The sequence below is a fragment of the Montipora foliosa genome, chromosome 2, assembly GCF_036669935.1.
Source record: "Montipora foliosa isolate CH-2021 chromosome 2, ASM3666993v2, whole genome shotgun sequence".
Taxonomy (NCBI): domain Eukaryota; kingdom Metazoa; phylum Cnidaria; class Anthozoa; order Scleractinia; family Acroporidae; genus Montipora; species Montipora foliosa.
This window is the reverse complement of record NC_090870.1, coordinates 5,601,404-5,611,403: the sequence shown is the minus strand read 5'-3', so window position 1 is coordinate 5,611,403 and position 10,000 is coordinate 5,601,404. Positions and strand designations below refer to the sequence as shown.

Genomic DNA, 10,000 nt, shown 5'->3' with positions numbered 1-10,000 from the left:
GTAAGTACTTTACAGAACAAAACGGCACCCGGGCTTCGTAAAAGGATTTAAAGGACTAAGATCGCAGATTGACAACACTCAATTAAAAATTCAGTATTGGGCTTCCCCTGACATTCAATAACAAAAATACTTTGATTCCAAGAAAAACAACCAAAAAGGAATCAAACGACTAACTAAGTCAATTGTGGGAATAAGTTTTGCTGGCGAAAAGCTGATTTTTACATTTTTCTAACCTTGTATGGGACTTTTGCGTTTCTCGTTCAGACTTTCGAATGGAATTCCGATCCTCTAATTTCCGAATTGTTAATTCTGGTTCTAGCTTTCACCGTTGTTTGTACTTTAGTCCTTCTCGTATTCTTCCATAAGAAAAGCGTCGTTTTTCAGATGTTGGTGCTTTGGTTGCAAGGGTCTGGTTTACATCCCACCGTCTCACCACTACGCCGTACGGATTCGTCTTCGAGAATCCCGAATGCAATTTTAACAATTAAACCTTATAAAATTATAAAATACTTAACTGACTGCTCCTGCCAGTTGGGTTCTCCATCGTGTTTTCTTTTGTTTCGTTTGGCTTGTTTTTTTCTCCGTTTTTCTTCAAGTTAATGTGAGTGAAATACTCGTAGGAATTCGAACTGGCTTGATACCTCTACGCATTTCCACAATAAACAAGATCTCTTGCATAATTACACTTTTTTTCTTCTCATTTCCCCTCCATTTCTCAGTTTCTATATAGATCTAACATTCCGCCGTATTTGTACAACTTCTGCCCCCTTCTTAGGCTTCCCACTGAATATTAATTGAATTGTCAACTTTTCAAAGACTTGCAGACAAAACATAGCTACAGGGAATGACAACAGGTTCGTGAACAGCGAAAAGTTTACATACACCTAAGCCCATTTTCCTTAAGTACCCGCTGCTTACATTTTGGTTCAACGAACTTGAAAGCTATGACCGACTTTCCTCGTTTCGCCAACGTTCATGCCTGTCATCAATCCCTCTTTTAAGTTGTTCAAATGAACTGCATTGTTTCCACTTCGACTGATTTACATACTTTCACAGGACAGGGAGAATGAGAGCTTCTTTCCCTGTGTTGCTTTGGTTTCTTCTCCGTGCTGTAGAATCTTCAAGGAACACTGAAACAGGTATTAAGACAACCTTTCTTTTATAAAGTTGGTTTTCGTTGTCCGTACATTTGTATTTCAAACGGCGCTTAACTGACATTCGTATTTCAATCAAAGTATACAAAATTGTCGAATGCTCAAAGTATACGCCATATTAACTGAATGATATTCACAAGCTGAGAATATTTTGGAGGATTATTCGTTAAATATCCTGATCATTTTTTCATGATTGTAATAAATTGCACGTCTGTACGAGCTTTATTTAAGATATGCAAGTCGATTATTGTGTCTTTGTTATGTTAATAAGAATGTAAGCAAACTAGTCGGAGCTTTTGTACTTTACATGTGTTTATAAGCTATGCCAGACACCAATTTTCCAAACTATCATAGGTTAGCAGACTAGAGTTTCCATTAGGAGGCAGAGGTCTCTTCCTTAGGCGATTTCAATCTGCTTTAGTGTGCAGTGATTTTTCTGTAAACACGGCGATGTGTCCGGAGAGAAAACACGAAAGCAAAGCAGGTACGCTGTGATGGAAGCATGCCAGGGTGCAAGAGTTTATCGCTTAAACGGCTTTCGCGGAAAAAATGTGTTAAGGTGTTGAGACTAATTAAGTCTGGATAATGATTCGCGATATGTTTTTCAAATTTAATTTTCAGCTGAAATTGATATCTTGAAAACTTTCAACGAAAATTCACCGAAGGAAGGAATTACGAGGGTTCAAGGGTTTGCAGAAGAGACTGGAGTTGCTCATGACCCCGACCCCGACGGGAACATTCCACGATTAGAAAAATCGCATGAATTACTGGGGAGGATCAAAACTCTACTTGTCAATGCTGGGCGAGTTGTTCTCGTCGCTGAAGTGAAAGCTACGGGCATTCCACAAGGAATGCTGTTCTCTGTGGATTCCATCAGCAGAGGTAAGCAACTTTCAATCATCATCATCATGTGTCATAATGTATAAAGAAAAGCTTGAATTACAAATCCCACCCAAGTGGCAGAGTTAGAGCTGATGAGATCAATACATCATCCAGAAATAGGTACAGGTGTATAGCTCCAAATGAAATTCCGTAGTATCAATTCAAATAAAAGAGTATGCCAGCGTGTGATTTTCTTGAACATGAACTGATTAAAGTGTTGATTAGATACCATAAATTTAGATGGAATTTATTTTCATTACTCAGTTATTGTAAATTGTCAAATTAATTATTCATCAAAGTTATGACCAATCAGCAGGTGCTATTTCAGACACTTGCACTCCTCTGTAAACCCTACTACAAATCAACTGGGGTTGATGAAAAATTACGAAATAGTAGAATTAACCTTTAAGCCAAACTCCTGCTCAGCTAATTAGTACATATTAACTTATGATACAGATCTGTACTGTATTCAAAAGACCATATTCATATTCTCGGTATTGGACTGGAACTAGCTCGCAATGGCAACTACTGTGGGGGAATATATTATACACTTAATGTCTGGTCCCGAGGGAAACAGTTAGTTTTGTTTTCCCAAGAGTCCTGATGTTTCCCTCAACTTCGTCTCGGGAAACATCAGGACTCGAGGGAAAACAAAACTAACTAGTTCCCCGAGGGACCAGACATAAAGTGCTTTGTTGTATATTTAGACTTTTCTGTCATCCGGAGAGGGGCAACAACTGGGGAATTGTATCCCGATCAGGATACATTTGAATTTGATCATGGACATGTGACCAAACACCAACCAATCACAGTGCTTGTTTTGCTGAGTGAAAGGCTAGGTATATAACAATAAAAAGTATTAGCATTTGAAAAGATTTCCCCACATTAGCCTCCACTGTAAGCTAGTTCCAGTCCAATACTGAGAATCATCAAATATGGTCTAATATACACTTAATATATATGGACCACAGGGAAACAGTTAGTTTTGTTTTCCCGAGATTCCTCATGTTTCCCAAGGCGAAGTCGAGGGAAACATCAGGACTTGAGGCAAAACAAAACTAACTAGTTTCCCGAGGGACCAGACATTAAATGCTTTGTTATATATTTAGACTTTTCCTGCAACAATCGCAGCAAAACATCTGGAGCGGGCAACAACTGCAGAATTGTATCCTGGTCGGGATACATTTGAATTTGATCAGGGCCACGTGACAAAGAATCAACCAATCACAGTGCTCGTTTTGTTGAGCGAAAGTCTAGGTGTATAACAATATTTATTGGTTATTTTGCATCCAATCTGTATAGATGTTAACAATGGCTTGAATGTTAACACCAATACAGATCTCCCGCTTATATTTTACCCACTACTAAAAGTGTATGGAATTTTCTCATTTTTTCTGCGTGTTGGCTGCGTTCGCACTTCTCATCGAGCAAAAGCATACTATGTTGTCAGTTAAACGGGGATACGCTCTTTTATACCTGGCCACAGTTGTTCAAATGGATAGCGCTATACGCCGCATAAATCACTATCCAGTGGATAAGTAAAAGCAAAATCAATTGCACTATCCAATGGATAGTGATTTCTTGGGTGGAGAGCGTTATCCACCTTTTGAACAACTGGGGACACATCTATAAAGCAATAACGTTGTTCTATATACAGAACAGATCTTATTGTCATTATGGATAAGCTGTAATCAAACCTGTCGCCTGGGAATCACCTACCAAACATCGGATCTCAAATCCAAAGATGTGTTATTCCACCGAATTAAGAAAATGTCGGACAGCAGATGGCACAAGCTCGCTCTAAATATCTACCCACACAAGCACCTTCGCAAAACAACAGTTGATCTGTACATCGATTGCAAGGTGCAGGGAAGAAGAAAGCTCCTAACGTCAATTGATAAGCTTTTTCCGACGTCAAAAGATGTATTATTCCGGTTTGCGCGAAGAAGAGGCGACGAGGAAAGTGATATACCGATGTGGAAGGTAAAATTTGTTCTTGCATGCCGCCATCTTTGGAAATGGAACTCACAGAGGGCTGGGGCGAGCTGAAATACGCGCGTTTTCGGAAGTGAATCAAAATTCGCAGGGTTTTAGGCGTCCCAGTATTGGACTGGAACTAGCTTGCAATGGAGGAATATGTTAAAAAGGTATTTGCATTTGAAAAGATTTCCCCGCATTAGCCTCCATTGCAAGCTAGTTCCAGTCTAATAATTAGAATACGAATATGGTCTATTCTTGGTTTGCACGTGACGTCACAAAAAAATAAAATACAAAACTAAAGAACCTTTTGAGTTTTTATCTCGATCAGCTACAAGAGGTTCCGTGCTTCGTTTCGAAAATAGAGCAGTTTGAATTTCAGAGTTTTTCACAGTGCGTGACATGTTGACGGCTTTCGAAAAACATGCCAGTTGCAAAAAAAACATCGATTCCCCTCGTGTTTTTGTGGCCTAAATAGCCAATATACTAGGAGACGTGTCTATACGAATGTTTCCTAGCTCATTATACAGCAGAAAGTGTTAAAGCCAGCCAAACTAAATTGCAGATGTTTCTGCAGGTTTCCGGCCGCCATGTTGGTGTACTTCAGCAGTACACCAAAATGGCGCCTCCATACTAGACTCTACAAATTTGAGTAACATATTTTGCTGAATAACTCATCAAGTACGGAATATCGCACAGCCCTGAGACTTGGACCCGTTGTTTATTTATTCCTCTTGTATAACATTTCCATTTCTTGACTCAATTTCTTAAGTGGTAAGCGATTTATGTTTTCACTTGCGTGACGTGCAAACCAAGAATAGTCTCAATAGGCTTTTGTACATTATGCTTTTACTTCGCCACTAAAATGCCTCATTTTAATTATCCTTCTTCCCCACTAAAATGCTTGGTCCCCCCCCCCCCCCCCCCCCCCCTCACCAAAAAAAAAAGAGTCACTAAAATGCTCATTAATGTTCATTATTAGAAGCACGTGACCTTGCAACTCTTTTCCTTGGAGCAAAGCTGGGGATTTTAGGACACCTGTTGTATGCCCAAATATGGGAAAAAATAAGGTCGAAGCTGCACGCACGGGAAAATGCATGAGCTTTGCTACGTCCAAATAAGGAAATTTTTAAACTCAACAAAACCCCAACTCGGAACCAGACTTAAACGCTTCAACGCCATGATCTTCTGTCAATTTATACATAGGCTGATAAGGCTGTTTTTTTTGGTTAAGGAAGCGTCTGCAGAATTATTGCAGAACTATTGTGTCTGCTCCACAAACCTGTTGGCCTCCTTTGTCGTTTCGCGAAAAAAGAAGTGGAAGTGTGTACATTATATTTTATAAGACCGGTAGCTCAGATTTCTTTTGGACAACCAACCTTTTCAGCCCTGTGAACGAGGTTGTTCAACTGGACAGATAGCTTCAGTTTTCATTATTATTGTAGCAGTGTTTTTATCCTCCCAGGGAAGCCTTCAGAACTTCAAATTTGTGTTTGACAAAGACATCACGGAGCTAATGAACAACAAGAGTTGCCCAACTCAAAGTTCACCTGTTTTACAGAGTGACGAAGGCCAGCAACACTTTGCAGTTGGTAAGTTGTTTTGACCCTTTCCTTCTAGCAGAAGTCCCTTTTTTGTGCGTTCACTGGGCTGACGAGTACGGGAAAAGATACCTCTGCCATAAGTCAAAACTTACTTTGATCCAACCGCCGTCCATAACCTTGGATCTTCAAACTGCGTGCCCCATGATATGTTTGCTGACTGTGATTTCAGCCCGTAGTGTCCCGCGCATTCCTTTACAGTAATTCCACTGTTGTTAAGTGAGCCCGAACAACAATAAATAACACGTGAGGATTCTGTCGCTAAGTGACCGCCGTGCATGTTCAACACAGTTAGTTTCGACCCATGGTAGAGGTCTCGTTTTCCGTACTCGTCAGCCCAGCAAACACAAAAGAAAAGGAACGTCTACAAACAAGGAATAGCCCACTTTCGATGCATCAAAATTCAGTCCTAAACAAAAGGCATCATCTCGAGGCTCTAGGAAATAAACTCATACAAATCCTTACATTTATTCCCCAAGGTCTTGAGATGATGTTTCTTGTTTAGGACTGAATTTTAATATAACGAAATTGGCCCATTTTCAAACTTTCATTTTCGTGAAAACGTCCAGCAGCGTACGTGCTCCGATGAATGTATCTCTGGTTACTATTGCTGGAAACCATTTCCAAATTTTTAGTTGATCCTGTAAAAATACCAATTTGAGATATATTACTGAGATGATTGTTATAATAGAAGGAGCGACAAACTTATAGTAGCTCATAAAATATATCCTTGGTTTTTACCCGCGTAATCATTGGCTATTTTTTATTTTTCAAATTATTTATTTATTTATTTATTTATTTATTTATTTATTTATTTACCGAAACAGAATAAAATAGAATTATATTCCCACAGGGTTAGTTTAAGACACCATTATGGCAGCAGTTTCTTTGTCAGCGGCCACTAACACGGCCACCCTAACGTCATGTAAAAACGAAAGACATCCTAACCCCGTACCCAGGGCCCTTGTTCTATCGTTCAGTTTTCGTTCCAAGGAGCACGAATAGGAAAGAACCGGAAAACGATGTTAAGACAAAGAGAAAAAGTTGACTACAAAATGTTGTTGGCTCATTCAGTTATTAATTAAGAAAATTATTTCTACTACATTTACTTTACGACTTTGACTCTTTATTTTTTGCGTTGCTTTTTCCAGAGTCTAAGCAAAATAAAACTTCGCATATCTTCAGTTTCTTGGCTCTCGTGTTAAAAGCACAGTTCCCTTTATAGTGAAAATGTTGTTTTATTTTTATGAGCAGACAGTCTGCAGTCAGACGAATCACAAGTCAAAAGCAATTCACGTCTTCAAATGCCTGTGTACGATGATTTACCAGCTCTGCAATATTCCACTTATGACGTAATGATGGTGTTGGTTAATATGCAAAAAGAAGCTCAGAGACGCGAAGAAAGTTTCCAGAGATCGTTCATGCAAATGCAGAAGAAATTCAAATCTCAAGTGAGTTGTCACAGCAACCTTTTTCACGGGGTTACTTGATTGGTTTCTTCAAAGTTTCATCCGCGATTTTTGGCTAAAAGCAACTTTCAACCTAACGTTTACCGTAAGGGTAATTATGAATACCTCTAGTTATTTTTTACCACCCATAGTTAGTTGCATTTGAGAGTTTTGATAGGACCTAGTACACTGTCGCAATTGCAGTTTTTACGTTCTTATAGGCCACTTTCGAAAATACCATGCATGATACTCTTTTTTTGTCCCTCCAAATTTTGCTTAAACATTGTTTCCAGCTTCTCTTGGGACTTACAATGGTCCCAAGAGAAAACAAAAACAATGCTTATGCAAAATTTAGAGAGACAGACAAAGAGTATTATGGTATTTTCGAAAGTGGCCTATTGCATTAGGTCTCGAAAGAGAAAGAGACTGGTATGGATAAAACCGTGCTGCATTTTGTTAGAAGGGTAGTATTGCTCGAGCGGTTTAGCCTAAAGTGCTTTAATTTACGCCGCATTGATGAGTATAACACTATTTGCGATCCTCTACGACTGACCTACTGGATGGTCTTGAAAGCGAGTCTCGGTCACTTCCGGGGATTGCCCCCTTCAATGTCAATTCTCAATGATAAAAAAAAAGCAACCTATATACTCAATGATCAGTTTTGGCAATTCAAAGTAAACACCAGTCTCACTCGTACTGATATAGTATTTCTCATTCGTTCGCTGCGCTCACTCGTGAGAGATACTATCAGCACTCAAAGATAAAATTCGTATCCCTGCGCGGCCATGTGATATCCTTTTTTATTATATAGATATTGATGAAATACCAGGATTTCTCCTTTTACTAAAAAATCATATCTTCACCGCGCGCAGTGAACATATCATTTTTATCTTTCACATGTGAGGATATAGGTGTTGTCATGGTAACCAACACGATTAGCCAATAAAACGCGAGCTTTCTCTTCATTGTAAAATACTTTTGTGCTTTAATATAACTCTTCTCTACTACATTAACATTTTTATTGCAAAATTTGACATTATCATGATTTCTTTTTCATAACTTTCATATCTTTTTTATGTTACACAACATGCGTGTTTTAGCGGTTGGTGACCACTTTTTCATCATTTCGAAACTGAATAAAACAAGTTGTTTTAAATCTAGACATTTCATCAATATCTGTATAATAAACAGAACATTACATAGCCGCTTGGGGATACGAATTTTATCTTCTCGTGCTGAAAGTATCTCTCACTCGTTCGCTTCGCTCACTCGTCAGAGATACTTGCAGCACTCGAAGATAAAATTCGTATCCCCGCGCGGCCATGTAATATCCTCTATTTTTTTCTTTGAACAAGGAAGTGAGAGGTGTCTCCAGGATTGTGGAACTCGAATTATTTGCCGTTCTATAGTAAAGCGTCAGAGCGATTTAAGACCCGAATTGAAGGCCATGAGGCCCGGGATAGGCGTTCAAGCATTGTTATAGAACATTTGTTGGACCAGCAATGTCAGAACGCATAGCATGTATGTTTGACGACGTATGTTCAGCATTTTTTGTTGGAAGAATGTTTTGATTTCGATCAAACCGTTTTCTCCAACAACCAACAGATTTTGAAGCGTGTAGCCAACCTTTCGAAAATGTTGTATTGCTAAGACCAGTCAGAGTGTAGCCGGGGCCCAGTTTCCGTTCATAGATGAGCAATCCAAAATGGCGGTACAACGTGAAGCCGGGGGAAGACCTTAGACAGCAGTGACCAGAACCAGGTTGCTGACCAGCGGTTTTCGTTAAAACAATGGTTTGCTGGGGGTGCTCAGTCTCGCGGGCTCAGAAAACGTTGTTGTGGTCATTGTTATTTAAGGTTTCCCGAATTGAAGCCGGGGCTTGAAATTTGGTTCTGGCGACGTACTAATGAAAGAAAACTTGAAGGGTAGGATTCTCACATTCGTTGTCAAGAAGATGGCAAATCTCATGTTTTTCACTTAAACTTGTCCCTTTTTAATCTCTTGTCTCTTTAGTCCGCAGAATTGGCATCTATCAAGGAAACGTTAGAGAACGGAGTATGCTCCAACCGCGCCTACTCTCCTGCTGCACTTTATGGTAATGGCGGATTCCTTAAGAATAAAACTAAAACGGAAAACAAAAAAAGTTCCGGGAAAGGTAAACTCTTCGATTGTGATTTGACGTCATGCACAAAGGCATCGTCATACGCATGCGTCCATCACGCTGATCTCCGCTGACCAACTGCTGACAATTAACGGATCACGAAAGTTATCAATCGTAAGGCAGTAATGAACTAACTTGTTCGTCATAAACTTATAAGCCAGCTCATTTTGACGTATTAATGAATTAATTGCAAACATATAGTAACTTAGTTAAAGGAGAAATAATTCTTACTCTTGGTAACATTATTATTTCCGTCTAATCGTGTCATACATTTTGTCATTTTATGAAGCCTTACATCGTACATCAGGCCTGTCGGGACGGGACAAAAATTACCGTGGAAATAGGGAATTAAAAAAGTGTTTGAAACAGGTGGTGTAGAGGTTAAAGAGTTAGATTTGAATGATGTTGTATCGGGTGCAAATCTCACTCTGAACACTGCATTTGTCTTTGAGGGTACCAATTTCATCTCTGTAAATAACTTACTACTGTAGTTGAGGTCCAGACTGACTGGTCCAGTGGTGTCCTTCTTCCCCTCGTCCTGACAAAAGGGAACTTTTTCTTTGCCTATTATCCTTGCCAACCACATTTAAATCCAAATGTTAGTGCTGACTTTCCACACACGAAAAGCCCCCGGCACTATTTCAGAACCTCGACCCCATTGTACGGTTCCATACCTTCATCCTTCAAACGAGGATGAAATAGATCCAAAACTGAAGTAATCGTTTTGACCAATCATAGCAGTCGCATGTAATCAAACGAACGAATCATTGCACAAAG

At 39.4% G+C, this 10,000-nt stretch overlaps 2 protein-coding genes across 6 annotated transcripts in view; one reads left to right on the top strand and one right to left on the bottom strand.

The window, feature by feature from the left end:
• The window catches only part of LOC137992205 (zinc finger protein 596-like), a 64,407-nt gene extending 60,512 nt beyond the window's left edge, over nucleotides 1–3,895 (bottom strand). For both annotated transcript variants that reach the window (XM_068837391.1, XM_068837390.1), the window contains exons 1-2: nucleotides 3,756–3,895; nucleotides 1,049–1,130 (exon numbers count right to left, since the gene is read on the bottom strand). The gene's annotated coding sequence lies outside the window, so the exon portion shown is untranslated. The remainder of the gene's footprint in view (nucleotides 1–1,048; nucleotides 1,131–3,755) is intronic.
• Nucleotides 1–10,000, top strand: part of LOC137992199 (cartilage oligomeric matrix protein-like) — a 38,787-nt gene that overhangs the window by 5,373 nt on the left and 23,414 nt on the right. For 2 of the 4 annotated variants that reach the window (XM_068837354.1, XM_068837356.1), the window contains exons 2-7: nucleotides 1,057–1,139; nucleotides 1,776–2,036; nucleotides 3,694–4,019; nucleotides 5,479–5,605; nucleotides 6,869–7,065; nucleotides 9,076–9,217. In XM_068837354.1, coding sequence (XP_068693455.1) covers nucleotides 1,067–1,139; nucleotides 1,776–2,036; nucleotides 3,694–4,019; nucleotides 5,479–5,605; nucleotides 6,869–7,065; nucleotides 9,076–9,217 — 1,126 coding nt within the window. In that variant the 5' untranslated portion in view covers nucleotides 1,057–1,066. Of the gene's footprint in view, nucleotides 1–66; nucleotides 1,140–1,775; nucleotides 2,037–3,693; nucleotides 4,020–5,478; nucleotides 5,606–6,868; nucleotides 7,066–9,075; nucleotides 9,218–10,000 lie in introns of those variants that run through there. The other 2 variants (XM_068837357.1, XM_068837355.1) reach the window with 2 other exon arrangements.